General features: G+C 35.7%; 1 protein-coding gene across 2 annotated transcripts; it reads left to right on the top strand.

The window, feature by feature from the left end:
* The first annotated feature begins 2 nt into the window (after positions 1-2).
* LOC114287748 (uncharacterized) lies at positions 3-5,755 on the top strand. Of its 2 annotated transcripts, XM_082910375.1 has the most exons (10): positions 4-22; positions 126-181; positions 1,416-1,468; positions 2,125-2,158; positions 2,290-2,371; positions 2,468-2,492; positions 2,946-2,998; positions 3,085-3,222; positions 5,128-5,194; positions 5,491-5,755. In XM_082910375.1, the coding sequence occupies exons 4-10, from the start codon at positions 2,131-2,133 to the stop codon at positions 5,728-5,730; spliced, it is 633 nt and encodes a 210-aa protein (XP_082766501.1). In that variant the 5' UTR covers positions 4-22; positions 126-181; positions 1,416-1,468; positions 2,125-2,130; the 3' UTR covers positions 5,731-5,755. The 2 variants fall into 2 exon arrangements, with proteins under 2 accessions (XP_082766500.1, XP_082766501.1); XM_082910374.1 differs by having other exon boundaries at positions 3-22; positions 2,290-2,492.
* Positions 5,756-18,022: the final 12,267 nt, after the last annotated feature.

Raw genomic sequence — 18,022 nt, 5'->3', positions numbered from 1 at the left:
TTCAAGCAAGAGCATGATTTTGGTATGTACTGGTCTTTTTTACTGTACTCCACTTTGTGTCCTATATCATTTGTCTGTATGGCAATGTTGATGTTGGGTGCTTAATATTTTGTTCCAATTTTCAGAGAAAAGGCGTGCTGAGGCTGCAAGAATCAGGGAGAAATACTCAGACAGAATTCCTGTAAGAATAAAATATGTAATTTAAAATTTTGGGTCTCAAATTTTGTTTTCTTCTGCATCCAATGATCTGTGAATAACTTGTTCTTTTTGTTCATTTTCTTTATCTTATCACATTCACTATGACTACATCACAGCTACAATGACAAATAATACTATTATTTTAGACTTTTAGTATATTTGGTTTTTCATGATCTGATCGGCATTATCAAACATAGGGGGTGTCTGGTGCAGATTATTCAAGCAACTTATAGCTTATTTTAATTTGAGAGTTTGCGCTAGACTGTTTGATGCAGCTTCTGCTTACAGTTTATTTGGCAGAAATAGCTTAAATAAGTTGAAAAAATTTGATTTTTCAGAAGCTGAGGGAGGGGTGCTTGTAGCTTCCGCTTTCTGATTATCAACTTTTAGCTTAAATTAATCGCCACTAAACACCCCCATAATACAAGTTTCCTTTTGGTGCCCTGTAATATGAAATTTGAAGCATTTTAGAATTTAAATAGCTCAATGTTGAGAACTCGCACATTGTGTTATGTTCAAGTAATTCTTGGTTTAATTGGATGTTTATATGGAATTTTGGCTCATGATTGAGGAGTTTGGTTGAGACAATTAGGTTGACTCGACTAGAGTCACTTTAGTTGATTGATAAAGTTTGGCTCTATATAGCGTAAAATGTTGTCTGGTCTTGGTTATTTAGTTGGTGTATCTATGCAGTAATGTGGTTAGTACATGTTGCGGCCTTTGAATATACTTGTATTTAGCTGTAGACTGTAGTGCATATGTATGCTGCAGATTTGTACTATGCTTTCTAGTGAATGCCCAATTTTATTTATTTATTTTGGAAATTTAGTTGCACTTTCTAAAATCTTACTTTTGGAGCTTTAATGCATTTGTCAAGCACTGTAATACCTTGTGTAATTTAGCAATTATAAATGTGTTAATTTATGGAAACTTTGGTTTCTAAAAAAATGAAATTGGTTTCACCTCATTTGGTTTTGATAAATCATTCATAATGTGGTTACTGTTTCATAGATTCGTTATTGGGTTGATGAAAAGTATGCCCCATCTAGTCCCCATTGGATGGGGGTTTGGGAGGGGTAGAGCAGGTGGTTCTTGTTCCTGTTATATCCATAGTATGTGAGATTCATAGGATTATTCTTCTCATTGGTTTACGTAAATCATCATCTCAGTAAATAATAAATACATGCTTCTTTTGATGTTTACCTCTTGCTCTAAAGGTGATTGTGGAGAAGGCTGAGAGAAGTGATATTCCTAACATCGACAAGAAAAAGTAAGTGAAGATATTTTCAACTTGATACCACATTCCTGTTTAGCTAATTATTTTGGTAGTATTTATCCTTTGTTTGTTTATCACCCTTATGCCAACCATAGTTATTACAAGTGAATTACAAGTTGTCCAAGTTTGGCATGGAAATCTGCAATTGCTGGCACTGATGATGAGCATAAGTTCATAAGTTCTAATTTGGGACCAAATTAACAAAATTAGAGTCTAAAGTTGCTCTTTAAAAGTTTTTGTTGTAGGATAAATTTCAACAAAATTAGAGCCAAACTTCAGCAGTTTTTTTTTATTTTATTTTAAAAAAGTGTTTAAAAAAAGTTTTTAGAAACATTTTATCAAATTTGACAGAACATTTCACAGTAAATCTATAGTAGTTTTCTCAAGCTAAAAGGTAGCTTTTTGGAAACAAGAAGTGCAGTAGCTGATTGCAGCACTGCAGTGGGGTCTCTGAGCCAGAATTATTGAATTCTCTTTTGGATAGAAAGCTTTAATAACACTGTAGTGGTCAGTGGGCTATCTTTGGGCATGTCTTATGGTTTAAAAAACACTAGTTTGGCATCTGATAGCCTCTTTCACTTCAGATATTAGGTCTATTCCAGACTTGCATAGATGGATATTCTCATCTCTGACGATGATTTTTTTTACAGAAACAAATGCTATTGTGCTTTAAATATGCAAAAGGTGCGTTTTCCACTGTGATTAACATTTATCAATATGCGGATTGCTAAAGCTAAAGCATGCTATCTTTTTATCAAATGGTTGATGGTTATTTTGAAATATAAGAGAAATTTGTTTTCATGTGTCCCCTTCAGATTTAAATTATCGGCATAGGAATGCTCAGATGGCGAGCCGGGCCTCAGTAGAGGTTCATACTCTCATCTATTTCCGGAAACGGTACGTGTACAGACCTTTTTATGCTCTCTCTCTCTTTCTCTCGCTCTGTCTGTCTGTCTCTTTCTCTGTCTCTCATAATTTTCTATCCCCTTGCAGGCCCACGGACACAGAGGCCAGAATTGTAATTTTCTCCAATTTTTTCCTTACTGGAAAGTAGAAGTTGATATTAGAAATCTGGTTTCTTACCCTCGTACCTTTTCTCATATTCATTCAATTAGAAATTGGACTGCTGGCTATCAATTACCAAGTGTTAAAACAGCATTTGATCCTTGATTTTCAATGTGTGGACATTTTGATGTAGAAGGATTCATGCATCTTTATCCATTCACCCATTTCTATTGCTTAGATATACTGATTTAAGCCACTATTATCCTTTGTTAATCATAGTAGAAGAAACTTTGGTGTTTTTCCTTTGGCTTTTAAATTTTGAGTTTTTGATGAGTTGTTAAACCTTTCTTGTCCTAAGTGGAAACATGCTTTTAATAAAGATGTTTCAGGCCCTCTTTTCACAGTGGTGACGTTGACTTCTTGATCAGTTATGCTAGTCCTTACCTCCCATGTTTTACCTCAACAGGTGAATCAGGGACTTACCGTCTATGGAAACAAAGGGAGCACAGATCAGCATGCGTGAGTTTTTGTTATCGTGTAATACTTTTTCATATGTCTGCAGCAGATTTAGACCATGATTAAGCCTTCCATGTCCTTTTCTACAGCTACATCCAACAACTGAGGGAGGGTGTGCACAACTTCTTTGCAACATTCATTGAAGTGCTTCGTGATAGGCCCCTGGCCATGATTGGGAGCTTGAACCAGGTGTCACATGTGGTGACTACCTGTTTGGAATGCTACAGGTTCGTTTTTTGATATCCGTTTTCTAGTGTGATATATTAAGATTGGATATGTGCTCTATGTAAATCAGTATATGCAATGTGATTCATGGCAACAAGTGCAGATAATGGCTAAGTGACCACATTTATAATCTTTGATGATACATTATTTGAGAAGGGGAAAAGCTAAAGCCTGACTTTCTGACCAAAGGCTTCACGTTTCATTAATTTTTAGGGTGACTTGTGAAACCTCTTTTGAGGCTCTGAATATAATCTTGACTACCCTCTAGGATTCTGATGCAAGACTGACCTCCCTAATCCGTATAGGTTTTATATTGACTGAATCATTTCCCTTTGAACTTTGGATGTGATGACAGGTCATTAGCTACTGATTAGCCCCTAGAGGTGTTAATGAGCTTTGTGATGAATATTCAATCTTTATCTGTTTATGTCCACGATGAGTTATAAAGTATAGACTCGAACCATTGGTCATTAAGCACCCTAAATGTCTGATTTATTCACAACAGTGAGAACCTTACATCCCATTGGTTGTTACTTATTAGGCATACTATAAAATGTCTGCTGCATGCACAACAGTGCGAACCTGCCATTCCATAGGTTAAGTACAGTGAACTTTTGGTGCATGCGTATTGAAGAGAACCGACCGCTAGATGCTCCTCCTGTGGATAATTTCTGTAGTATAATTTATCCCTAGAGCATATCATATTATTAGAAGAAAACGAAGACTGCTTGCTAGAATTGAGGGCATCCAAAGATCACAAGCCACTAATTTCAACCACAACCTGCAAATGCTAGAAAGAGATTTGATTAGACAGTATACTACCACCTTGTTTCAAGAGGAGGTCCACTGGCTTCAAAAATCTAGAACTAAGCACATTACTATGGGAGATAGAAACACTATATCTTTTCACATCTCTTCCATCACTAAGAGAAGGAAACTAAAAATTAATGTGCTTAAAGATGATGAGGGAAATTGGGTTTCTGGTATTGAGGGAGTCAAAAGAATTATTGTGGACTATTTCAAAGAGTTCTTTAGGGGAGAAGATAACCAAAATTTGGAGGATTGGAATGATATTTTCATTGCCAAATTCACTACAGAGGATAATGATGGCATGCTTAGAGACCTCTAACTAATTTTGAAATCTGGAAAGCTGCCAAAGACATTAAAAGCTATAAGGCTCCTGGTAAAGATGGTATTCAAGCTTTTTTTAATTTTTTTTTAATTTTTTAATTTTTAATTTTGTTTTTTATCACAAGTATTGGAATATTGTGGGAAAATCTGTTTGTGAATTTGTCAGAAATTGTTTTCTCAAAAGAGAGATTCCCAAAGACGTGAATGAGACACTAATTGTTCTTATACCCAAAATGAGTAACCCTAATAACATTAAGCAATTCAGACCCATCAGTCTTTGTAACATTACCTATAAGATCATCACTAAACTGATTGTGAGCAGAATTAGGCCTCTTTTGGATAGTATTGTTAGCCCAAACCAAAGTAGTTTTATTCCTGGAAGAACTACTACTGACAATATCATCATAACGTAAGAAATCATCAATACACCGAATCTTAGGAAAGGGAAAGTAGGTGGAATGGTCTTTAAAATTGATTGGGAAAAAGCCTATAACAGATTATCCTGGAATTTCATAAAAGACACAGTTATCGAATTTAATATTGATAATGTTTGGATTGAATTGATCATGAGCTATGTAGCAAATGGGCATTCATTTGTACTTTGGAACAGGAAGGTACTTGATGGCATCAATAATGGGAGGGGATTGAGACAATGAGACCCCCTTATCTCCTTACATCTTTGTACTTTGCATGGAGAGATTGTTTAACATGACCAATACTAACGTTAGAGTTGGTGTTTGGAAGCGAATTAAAACCTTGTTTTAATTTGGCAACAGGAAGTTCCTTAGCTTTCAGGTTGATAACTTGGAATTTCTGAGGGAAATGAGGATCAACCCAATAAAGGTTGGTTTTTTTAATTTGGCAATAGATTACACTAGTAGTTCTATTATACATATATGTATAGTTCCCGCAATCCCTCTTGTTTCACTTGTTTTTGTTCTGATAACCAGAATTTTGGTTATATTTTCTAGTCTTTCTTATGTTCATCTGACATAGAATAATTATGTGTGCGCTTGCTTACACATGCACATGCGCTCCAAAAATTAACCCCATGAATCTGGAAGGACTTCTGCTCTCACCTTTATAGTGAAATAATTCATCTTTGTTGCTTGTGACATTTTGGTTGGCATCAATTATAGGTTGCCAAAGCATTAGTGGAAGTGTTTGCTGAAATGATTTTGATGAATATGGGTGCAAGGTGTTATGCCAGTTCATTGATAGAGTGGAGAAACACCCGAGCAAGAAAATTGATGAGAAGATTGGCCAGTTCTAGATTGTATTTTTTTCATAAAAGAACTTTTTTCAAGTTTTTAGTTGTAATAACTTTTACATGTAGCTCAAATTTTGAGACTCAAATAGAATGTTCAATAAAACTATAATGCTATACTGTCTGAATTCTTGTCATTGTTATTCCTAGAGTGCTTAACGCTACACTTTCATTTATTTATTTTTATTTTTATTTTTAATTTTTTGCGACGGTAACAAGATGGTCGCCAAAGATCATGTTAGTGTTTTTCTTTATTTTTTGCGACGGCAAAATAACGGTTGCCATAAGTAGTTTAGGTGGTCGCAAATAATTTGCGACCGTTGTTTTGCCGTCGCAAAAAGTATTTGCGACCCCCATATTTGCGACCCCCATTTGCCGTCGCATGGGCCGTCGCAAAAAGTCTTTTGCGACTGTTTTTTATTATTTGCGACGGTTTATAGCGGTCGCAAAAAGTGATTTTTTTAGTAGTGAATCTTTTATATGGGATGGGTTGAGAGCGGAGAGGACTTGGAGGGAGCAAATGACAGGTCAACTAGGGCTTGTTGGTCGGTCATAAGAGAGGAGATACAAGAGGATGGGTCCTATTTGACTCCCCAAAACCACCATTTAAGACCGGCAATGTTGAAGTTGGATATGGGACAGATCCTAGGGCTGTTGATCTTTGATGATTTTGGTGGGTTTTAATCATGCCCGTTTGATGGGTTGAATGGGAACATGCCATGTGAGCTGTGATTGAGGGAAGCACTCTCTCTTAGACATTTAATTGAAGAGGTTGGTTGGTTCAATTTAGATTTCATATCAATAATTCCAACTCTTTATTTTATAGAATTTACAAAACAAATTATCCATGTAAGCTATTAGAATAGAAGAATATTGAAAACTACTTAATCGGGTGATATTTATCTTTAAATAACTATATTTGTATTTTCAAGACAAATCTGACACGATTATGTGGTTACTCATTTCAGATCATTTCAATTATTTTGTATGAATACTTTACTCAATGAAGTTATTACAAGATGAAAAATTTATATTATCACTCATTTTTCTCAAAAAGTCATCTCTTTTGGCAAATTCGATTCTCAAAAAATAAAAATAAAAATAATAACACTGAAAACTCATTAGAAAAGTTTAAAAATTTTGTGAAGATGTCAAACAAATTGGAAAATTAGTCTAAGATCCCTCTCCCATTTTTAGTAATAGAAGAAATTCACAATATTATTTTATAATGTCTAAGGTTCCTCAACTCTCACACTCATATATCACAGAGAAATTTGACTCTATCAAATATTATAAAATCGTTACAGATATTTTTTTGTTCTAGGTTTCGATCAATCGCAACCATGGAAGGGGGCGAAGCCATAAGAGCAACTTCATGAGTGAAAAAGCTTACTTCATAGTCGTCAATTTCTCCGACTTTATACGCCTCATCAGTATGATCCTTGTCAGAACTTTTGCTTTTATGTTTTGATAAGAAGTTCATATTCTCGGGAAAGCACGTTACAGACAAATGTGATTCAGCTGATTCGATCACATTTTCTTGCAAGAATATTTTATCGTCAAAACCACCATGAAGTTCCTCGTCTCTTTCAGGGGACTCGAATGGGTATATCTATCTCCAAAATTTTTGTGAAAAGTGGGAAAAAAAATTCTCTAAAGAGAATGGAAGGCCAGAGAAATTTACAGTAGAAATTCTAGGGAATGTCAGAGAAATTGAAAAGTCCAGAGAAATTCTTCCCAGAATTTCTCTAGACCAATTTTCTCTTTGAAGTTGAATTTTCTCTGGAAGTCTAGGGAATGACTTCTTCTCTTTCTTGTCTATGCTAAGGTATGGCAAGATCTTATTGTCAACCACCTCATCTTGTTGGACTTGATCTGCAAAGAACACTGGGATTAGCAAACAGAATTTTGATAGCAACCCTTCATGAAAAGATATTTGTAAGAAAACATATAAATGATGATGCAGAGTTTCCTGGATTGTGTGAATTTTCTCTGAACCATCTGAATTTTCTCTGGATGTCTAAATTTTCTCTAGACTATCTGAATTTTCTCTGGATAGAAAGAATTTCCCTGGATGTCTGGAGAGAAATTCTCTGGACCGAATTTTCTCTACAACGAATTTTCTTAGGATTGATGTTGAGGGACCTTAGACATTATGAAAATAGAGTGTCCTTTATGCTATAAAATCTTAATATCAGGGAACTTAAAAAAAAAATCTCCCAAACAAATTAGCTTTGTTAATAAAGAAATATTATATATCACCGATTATTTTTTACTCTTTTGTATCACCTCCTACATAGATGCTAGTTCCCTTTTCCCTTGTTTGAAAATAATTATTTAAAAATTAATGCATACAAATGAAATTCTGCCATGGAAGCCGATGAAATAAAATAATGATATATAGTAGTCCTCGATTTCTTTTTAAGTTTATTTTTAACTAAAAAATAACATTTTAGCTAAGAAGTTTCCAGATTATTAATCTAATGATATGAAATGTTGCTAATAAATCAAAATAATCTATATAGTTTGATAAAATTGGGGCCATTATAGTTAAGCCAACACATTATTTATATATAAATAAACAAAATAAATATATTTAAAATTAGAGATAACATGAATTGGTAAAAGTTAAATAGACATAGATCAACTGTAGAGTATAAATGACCCATTCAATTCCAACCTAATTAAATTTATAATATTCAAAACTAAAAGTTTGATGTTTGTTCCCAACCGAGCATATGCTTCCTTTGGGCTAGACAATGCCAATAGGTTATATCCAACGATCCCACACACATGCCCACATGGGTATTATCATTTTGGGGTAAGTGGGACAATTGACCACACTTAATTTTTAAATAAAAAATAAAAAATGCTATTTCAAATTATTATATATATTTTTTAAAAAAATTATTTTATTTTATATAATTTCTTCCCATTCAATTTTTCTATGCCTTCATTTTGCCCACTAAGATTTTGATACTTTCTACGAGGAAAACAGGTCTTGTGAATCGAATTTATTTATCAAAAATTTTTATTTTAATTTTTAGAGATAAATTTTGTTAGGAAATTTTCAAAATGATTTTTAAAATTTATAGTTTAATTTTTGGGTGTTTTCAAAATCTTCATTATTTTTTTTTGGAAAGCATTAATTAAGCTTGGGGACTTTGTCCCACGTTAGAAAGAGAGCAAAACATGGAGCATTTAATAAAGTCCTACATGGAATATTCTTTTGAATATGGAATAATGGGATGTAAGTTAGTGTGCATGCACTCACACCGCAAGGATAGTGCTTCGCACCATTCACACACGCGCATGGCGTGAGCAGTGGGTTGTGTGGCGTTTGATGGCGCACTTTGCACTTCTCCACGTGGCAGTGACGTGTCATCCGTTGGCTATCAACCAACCAATCAAACGGTTGTGTGTCCGATCTGGAAAGCATTCTTGCAATTCTCTCTCTCTCTCTCTCTCTTGATTTTGAATTTTCGATCAAGAATTTCTTAAGCAAATTTCTGTTTTTCTTATTGATAATCAAGTCATGCAGATTTGATTATCAGTGTCTTGGTTTCTTGATTATATCAAGAGTGTTCTGATCTATTGTCGTCGGTGCAGATGCCGATAAACTAGATCTTTAGATCAGGCTTCATTGTATCCTGAAGGCAAATTTGTTGTAACCCCCTGCACACCTTTTGGTGGATACAAATATTGTCTTTAAGAAAGCGACTTAGTAACGCGACTTGAAACACTAATTTTCTGTTCTATATAGACAACGTCATTGCCAAATTTTGAAGACCCGAAGACCACCATTTGAAGAATTCAAGACACTTTGTTCCAACAAATTTATCGTTATACAAAAAATTATAAATACAATTTAGTTACTTATGCATCCCACATCATACTTCAATACATACTAACACAAATAAACTAAAAATTTATAAACAAAGATCAACATGTTCCAATCATTTATCATTTTAATAAATTTATCAATATCATTATTAGTATCAAATAATCACTCCACAAATACAAAATACATCTAAAAAGTCTTAAAATTTTGTTATTATTAAAACAAGGGCAAATACGTAAAAAAAAGTTACTCAAAACTTATAAATAAATAAGTCCAATAAATAAGATGTACTTGTAATTATCCATATATTCTATTCTCTTCTCTCTCTTAATTGTTTCGACACTCTCTCTTTGATTTTCATATTTTGGATCTCAAATTCATCTCAATTTTGGAGATTACTGTATCAACATTAATTAACTTAATTGATGTTGAATTGCCTTTTTACATATTAGTGGCTATAAATTGTGTTTAATTATGGTAAAATATTAAGTTTTGTTGAATTGCAAAATTTTGTGTACGTTAAGGGTTTGACAATCGAATAAAAATTTGTTTGCTATTTAAGAAAAAAAATTCATGCTATTGGCTTTTTTAGCTTTCGAAAGTTAATAATGTAATTTTAAGCGTGCCAGTAAGGATCAATTAGTCCTTACAGAAAATTAATTGCTAACCAATTATCAGACGATTGTGTTTTAGTTCTCTCAGCCTCAATGAAGAGGACTTTTTACTGGTGGTTTGTTTAAGAAAAATTAATAAATAACAACAAGTGAAGAATAATTTCAGAATCTAAATTTCATTAAGTAAAATGAAAAATTCACAATGATCTGACCTAGCCTCATAGAGGTTTACAACAACAAGCTATTTGAAACTACTCCTAGGAATGAGGTGCAGTACAGAAATGTAAAGAAACGTAAAAACTGGAAGGAAAAACGAAGTAAATAAACTGGTTTTTTTATTTGAGTCCGGATCTTTCATTGTAGGGCCTTTTCTGCTATTTATACTTTCCAATTATAACCATCGAAATGGCTTTTCAACCGTCGAAATGTCCTCCCATGATTACTGAATATACTCTCTCACAGTCAGTCCCACTACGCCACTCCTGCAGTTAGACTTCCCACCTGATTTTGAATTTAAACTTTATGAGCAACCGTTAGACCACATCATCTTGTATTTTTCCGCTGATCCAGTACTATACAGATCCATGATTAATAATGCTAACTGCCACGTGTCTGATTTCGATTGAAGACTTGAATTAACTCCCCATGTTGCCCTCATCTCTCCACGTGTTAAGCTGTGATTGGCCTATACAAAATATGCAGCCAACATTATCCCTCGCACTAATATACCCAATACTTGGTGATATTGGTGAACTAGTGCAATCCACCTACGTTCTAAGACGCGCATGGACTCTATGTATTCTAGTAGCATAACCATTTTTTGAATAATGAAGCTATGAACTTCATTAAATCCTTGAATCTTGCACTTCCATTCTTTGAGTAGACAAAAAGACTGGTGCATCCCCAATGGCCAATCACACCTTCTCCTACATTGATCAAGCATACGAGAAGTTTATGGAAAATGATTATAGGCCTTGAAAGAATCTCAATGCATTTATTGATTACACCTATCCGCCTCCATTTATGCAAGTTATGGAAGCTTTTACAACGTACCAACCTTTAGACCCAAAGTTTGCCAACTATGAACCCTTAGATCAAGCATTTGCAAAAATGGATCTTGGAAACTCTTCTTCTGCCTCACCATCCTCTGCACGGGACACAACTGCTTCTTCCTCTGCCCCACCACCCTCTGCATGGGACACAACTGCTCCTTCCTCCTCCAGGTCTACTAGCTGGGGAAACTGGCCAGAACTTGATGAATCCAAACTAAGAGAGCGAATTCATCATCGATTCGTTGAATTCGCTGATCCTCTGTCTATCCCTTCTTCTGCTTAGAGCTCAGTGGTTTACCCCTATGTATCCATTGATCAATGACGCAGTTTGGAGGAAAACTTACTTGTGGCGTGGTACACATCTTCCATACCTACGAAGATAGTGCGAGCAACTCCTCGTCCAGAGGAAACACAAGGATACAATCCGTCATTCTTGGCCATGTAGGCAAAATTTTACTCTTCTGACTGGATTGAATGTGTGAACAATCCCCAGTTTCCTTCTTCCTTTGGGATGGACCCTCTTGCGCCTCCTCTTCCTCAGAATCCTCACTGGATGGAGGAACTAAAACTTACTTTCTTTGAGAACTAGTTTCTTCCTTCTTACCAACCTCTAGATTTTCCCACTACATTTGAGCGATACCAAGCTCAACTTTTGCTTGCAGCCTTTTCTCACTTGCCCTTTAATGTTCTTAAAGATAAGACTCCTCTCAAGAACTTCCGATGGGCCTGTGACATTATGACTCGGGGTCATGTTCTCAACCCCATTGCTCGAGCAGAACTTTAGGCTTTTTCATATCAACTCCCTCTTCTTCTCCATTGGTACCAAATTTCTTTGGTTACCATTAATTCTTTGGACAAAATCTCGGCCAAACGAATTCAATCGCAGTACGAGGTAGAGAATCATATTGACGAATATAATGACTTTAAGAATAAGGATTCTACATATTGGGATGATCTAGAGATGGACAAAATGGAATGAGAATTGAAAGAGATAGAGTTCGAAATGAAAGTTGAATAACTTTTTTATCAAATAAGAACATATCAACTACAACAACCCAGCTTGGATAGGATAGAGGACAGAATAAAGAAGGAACATAAATTCATTGACCACTGTTAGGATAAATTTCATGACCTTGTTATTCTTTATGTTCCTTATTTTTATGAGATTGAATTTGTAGCCAATAAGGCTTTCTAATGTAATTATTTACATATCAAAAAAGCTGGTTTTATGTTCCAATTGTATGCTTGGTTGTATGATTGATGTGACCTTGCTTCTAACTCAGAAGCTACTATGTTCACAAAAAACTTCGAACCAATCAAACTTACTCTCAAAATGTGGAAACAGAATTTTTTCTTAAGGAAGACACCTTCTGCCCTAAGCTTCACATTCCAATTGCAAAATTAACATAATCTACATAACCAATCAGCTTAGAATGTAAACATTTTTTGTTTCAAAGAACAGTCTATGTGCTTCGAAGTATGGAAATTTCCCTTATGAATTATACTGCTTACTTCTTAAAGAATGAGCCCTTTTGGGTTTCATCACTACTTGACCAAATACTGATTTTGTAACTTTGAAGTCTAAAACAACAAATTCTAGCTGCAAAGCAATTCAAAGTTTACTTCGAAGGATTTTATCCTTACAAGAAACCTAATAGCAAATCATCAATCCCTTTGAAACAGACAAAGCCTAAGCATTCTTGTATTTTTAAGCATGAAATGTGCTTCTAAATCAATTACCTGCTCTCAAAGCCTTAGTTAATCTTTTGACATTTGGCTTTGGAGCCAAATCTTGACTTTCGAAGCCAATTTGATTGTTCAGGATATGTCTCATGCTCAAACAATCAACCTTGAGAGAGACTTTTCACATTGCGCTTTCAAGAACCTCACAAATTTTAGGACAAAGTCTTAAACTCATACAGGTTCCAACATCAGCCAAACAATCTATCTCGGGTCTTTTTGCTCATTTAGACAAATGGGGCATCTTTCGAACAAAAAGGTTTAAAACCCTCTCCCTTCGCACTTTTATCTTACTCGTTTGCTGAAAACACAAACCCTTTCATTTCTACTGCTCTTTCCTCCTCTTTACTCTTTTCTCAGCTTCATCCTCCAAAAACTTTTGCTAATGGCTTCTTCCTCCCTAAAAGTACCAGTTGTGGAGTGCGGGAGTCTATCCTTAGCTTTAAAGAGATGTAGCAACGAAGAGATATCCAAGCTCAGAGCCAGTGAACTAACTGTCATAGATGGTCGCCTCTTTATTTCTCGCCATAATGAACAACAAAAATACGTCTTGGGACCCATCTTTAGAGAAGCCCTAGCTCAGCTTTCTACTTTGTATCCTTGTCTAGAGGATCACTACCTACTCTATGAAAGGGGTTTTGATTGGGGAAGCTGGAGATTAAACCGTCCCCACCGCTGTTGGCCCATATTGAGGGTTAAATGGGAGGAGTGGTATGACAGAGTTGTGCCAACCAAAGAATTAGATCTACAAGAGCTCTGTATCCTTGATGCCCTTCGCCTTTCCAGGTTCATTATTCCTAAGGATCCTTTTTTGATTCCTACAGCTCTTTGTTTCTGGAATTCGGCTTTTAATTTTTTTCAGTTTCGGTGTGGTACGATGGCCCTCACCATTCTTGATATTTGCCATCTCTTAGGGCTCTCACCACTTGGTGCTCCATTTTCACCTAGTTACCCAGACACTCCGGTCAATTTCACCATCCCATCCTTGAACTCTTGCTTCGGTGATTTTGTAAAAATTGAGAACAAAAAGGTAGGTCCTGTAAACGATCAAGAATAATTTTCCTTCATTCTGTACTGGTTATGCAAATTTCTCTTTTGCACTTCATCTCAGCAGATTATGCCTGAGTTTGCCCCACTTGCCAAGGCTCTTGCCTTAAAGAAGAGGATAGCCTTAGCTCCGTATGTTTTAGGCTATGTTTATAGAGCTTGCTCTCAATTTTATGAGAAACCTTTAGATGTCAACCAAGGAGGCCCTCTATGGGTATTACAACTCTGGCTCTTCGCATATTTCACTGGTCTACATTCCAAGTGTTTGAGATTTTTGGTGCAAGAACCCACTACTTATGGAGAGAAATTTGCCAGGATTTCTTTATATCCCTCCAGTTTTGCCTACTATTTTACTTTCTTTCATCAACTTCTAATTTCTCCACTTCCTTCCTTTTTTTGCCCCTTCAAAACAAATACAGGACCGACCTGGCTCAAGACATTTTTGGCTGATAGAGAGTGCTCTAATTCATTACACAAAGATATGTGGGCCTCTATCATGTTGCCAATGGAGCTCTTCATTGGTACTTTGAATCTTCAAGCTTACAAATATATATATCTGAAGTTTACTGTCCTTCCCAATTTGCCAAGCAATTTGAGCTTACTCAAAGAATCCTTGTCCCTCTCTGTAGCCTCTCTAATACCAATCTCACAATCAGAGACTTGAAGGTACCCAAAAACAAATTGGAAGAAACAACATTCAAATTGCTGCAAGAGTTGAGTGAGTTTCAATTCACCCCATTTACCCCACATGGCACAGCTTTGAAAAGATTTCAAAATTGGTGGGCAACCAATATGGAGGCGCTCCTGGCAATACCTCCCAAAGATCTGCTAGTGGGACTAGATGTGCCCACTCAAGCCAAACCCAAAAAGACTGAGACCACTATTACAGTCTCTAATGCCTCTGCTATCCCAGCTCTTACTCTTGCTGTCACAGAGACTACTCTTGCTGCCTCTCCTAAAGTCACCAGGGCTGCTTCGAAGAGAGGCACACATTTTCATTTTATCCCTTCTCTTCTCTCTGTGATGTTTATAATGCCTTGTTCAGCTACTTTATGGCTTTCTTTTTTAATGCAGGAGCTTCACAAGTAGAATCTCCTCAAAGAGTTCAAGCTTTGAATGTCCTCAAAGGCAAGTAACAACAACAAAGAAAAAGAAGACTTTTGCTTGATCCTGAGGAGGAGACACCTAAAACTCACTTGGAAGATGAAGAAACAGAAAAAAAAAAAAAAAAAAAAAAAAAAAAAAAAAGAGATACCATTGAAAAGAAGGAAGAAAACGATAGTTTCTCCCTCTGATCTTATTGGGGACTCTACTCTACTCATGAAACAACTGCCAAAGCAGTGGAAGAGGAGCACTCCAAAGAAATTATTGTATTTTAGAGGTCTGAGAAAAGAAGACAGCAACAAGTACTAAGGAATGAAGTTGTTGCTGTTGATGCACTCCAAAGAGAAGCTACAATGAGGCAACAAATTGCTGAATATTATGCCCGTCGCAGTCCTCCAACCATTGCTACCACTTCTGAAACTTGTAATTTCCTTCTATGTCTCTAGTAATTTTCCTTCCCCAGTTTTCAGTAATGAAACTTAACATTGCTTCATATTTCTTAGTTTGCAGCAACAGCTATTCTATCTCCTCATTTGATAAGGATTTCTTCAGTCTTATCTGAAGTTGAAAGACCATTAAAAGCACCCTCGAAAATGAGGAAGAAAATCGACACTAAAATGCCTTTAAGTGTAGAGCCAATCCAGACAATTCCTGGTTTTACACTTTTTATACCTTTTTTGAGGCAATGCATTCCTATATCTTTATCCTTTGGCTTAACTCCATATCTTCCTCATCTAACCTTTACCTCAGCCTAATTTACTCTCCCTACAATCCTGGCTACTCCTTCCCCACCTGAGGAGATCTCAGCTATCACTTCATCTTTAATGATAGCTAATACTCCCAGAGAGGATACTGGTAGCTCACCAATTCTTTGTCCACCATCACTACCCAGCTCCAGTCCTTCTTCTCTTGACTTACTAGTGGCCAAGACTATAGACACTACTAGGGACACTTCATCCTCCTCTCCTATCTCTGTGAAGCCCCTGAAAATTGTATTCTCTTTAAAACCCTAATGTTTGAATTATTTTCTTAAAGCCCCTCAATTCCTTGAATTATTTCAAATCTTGTCGGTTAGCATTTTATTTTTATTTTTATCAAAACAGGAATATCCTAGCCGAATTAGGTTCCTTAGCCTAATTTCATTTAATTCTACATAAGTAAGGGTCCAATACATGAATTTAATTTCAAGCCCTCACTTCTTTATTTAAATTCAAAAATTTTCCCAAAACTAGTACATGTACTTTTATATTATAAGTATCGTCAATCAAATTGAGATCTATCTATATATATATATATACATTGGGGAATGTGTTCCTAGTACCTAGATTGAATAAAAAAATGCCCCAATCACCCTTCCCAATGGCCGGCCACCCTAGGAAGATGTGAGGAGCCTATTTTTAAGAATTGTAATCATGGTTCTAAAAACCCTAACACCTAGTACCCCTAAACCTAGGGTTTTGTTTCCAATGCTAGTTTCATTTCAACTAGGGACCAACTAGATATTGTCTAATCCTATGATTAAGCTCCCTAATCACTCCTATTCCATTAGACTCCAAGTAAATCCTAACTTTTCCATCTAATTCCAACTAGTGGGCCTTTATGTCTTTTTACACCAAAATTTGCCTATAAATACCTCCATCCCCTAGCTTGGCAAGAATAAACAGCACACTCACACACACATTCGTCCTAGAGGAGAGAAAAGAGAGCAAGAGAGAAGTCTTGAGAGGGAGAGGAAGGAAGAGGAGAAGCCATCTTGTTCAAGCCTAGCAAGTAAGCCACAACACAACCTTCTCTTTCATTTTCCTTTTTCAAATACATGTTCTTAAGGGTTCTAAATATTGTTTTCAGATGTGTTATTGATGAGCTACATGTGTTAAAAATGATAAGGGTTGAGCCATGATTCTACCTCTCTTGTAGTTTCCCTCATTTGTACAAAACTATTGTTTTTACCCCAATCTCTCAAACTTTCCAAAGGCACACCTTCAAGCAAATTTTCTGAGTTTAATATATGTTAGTTAGCATGTTTTCATCACAAAAGAAATGAAAATTTTCCCATAGTGGATCTCTTTTCTCACAAATCCTCTTGTTTTGGGTATTGTGCCTTAAAATCTATTTTCGCAGCCAACTTTCAAAATTTCTAGAAAAATGTATAAAATTATTATGGACCTCTATTTTATGTCAAAATATTCCTTAAGGAGTTAGATTTCAACTAAAATTAGTTTCATTGAAAAACAGTGAGCGGTTTGCAAGAAAATCAAATTTTCGTAACGGTCGACGAATCTGGACAGCGCTGGAGTGTTTTCTAAATAACTTAAAATCTAGAAAATTTATCCCATTTCCGAAATATGTTCTGGAAACTAGATTAAATTCTCTATGAACCATAGGAAGGCCGAGTCCGGTAAAAATTCTAGAATATCCCTTTTCATTCTAATCCTTATGCGATATTGAATCTAGAAATTCTGTTGTGCATGGATGTTTTATGCTCTAGTATTCATGATAATGCTTATTAGCTTATGATCATATCTTGGCATGATATTATATGTGTTATGGTTATGTTCTTTATCTTCTTCATCTTAATGATGCATGCTTTTGTGGATATTATTATCTTGTTAAGTTGGTCTAACTTTGATTTAAAACATTTAACTCAACGGAAAACGTAATTGGGATAGTATTAGGTTTTCGATCACTTGAGTAATGAAAAGATGATAATATGTGATGTATGGATTGTTGGGATGCATTCCCTATTTAGAAGTTAAAGTCTTGCGCAAGTGATTTTTGGAACCCTTGAACGGAGCGGTTGTATTCGGACCTTAGGTGGTTTGGTGTGAGGAGGGATTTGGGCAAGGCCCATTATTACCGTCTCTTTTAAGGCCCTGCGGTTGGTGCTACGCGGTATATAACCGTTAGTAGACATCCAAGGTTAGTTCTGCAACAAAGCAGCAAAAGAGGGGACATACCGAATAATCCGCGTCCGATTCTTGTGGTTGGGAGGACGAAATCTCTTTG

Source organism: Camellia sinensis, chromosome 15 (genome assembly GCF_055761805.1).
Source record: "Camellia sinensis isolate YWXY chromosome 15, ASM5576180v1, whole genome shotgun sequence".
Lineage (NCBI taxonomy): Eukaryota > Viridiplantae > Streptophyta > Magnoliopsida > Ericales > Theaceae > Camellia > Camellia sinensis.
This window is presented reverse-complemented; position numbering and strand designations above follow the sequence as displayed.

What these genes read in the sequence shown, in the direction of transcription:
- LOC114287748 (XM_082910374.1), top strand. Translation starts at nt 2,131, where the DNA reads ATGCTATTGTGCTTTAAATATGCAAAAG. An exon ending in GTGCTTTAAATATGCAAAAG is followed by an intron (nt 2,159 to 2,289) that starts GTGCGTTTTCCA and finishes TGTCCCCTTCAG; the next exon opens with ATTTAAATTATCGGCATAGG. An exon ending in GGGAGCACAGATCAGCATGC is followed by an intron (nt 2,999 to 3,084) that starts GTGAGTTTTTGT and finishes CCTTTTCTACAG; the next exon opens with CTACATCCAACAACTGAGGG.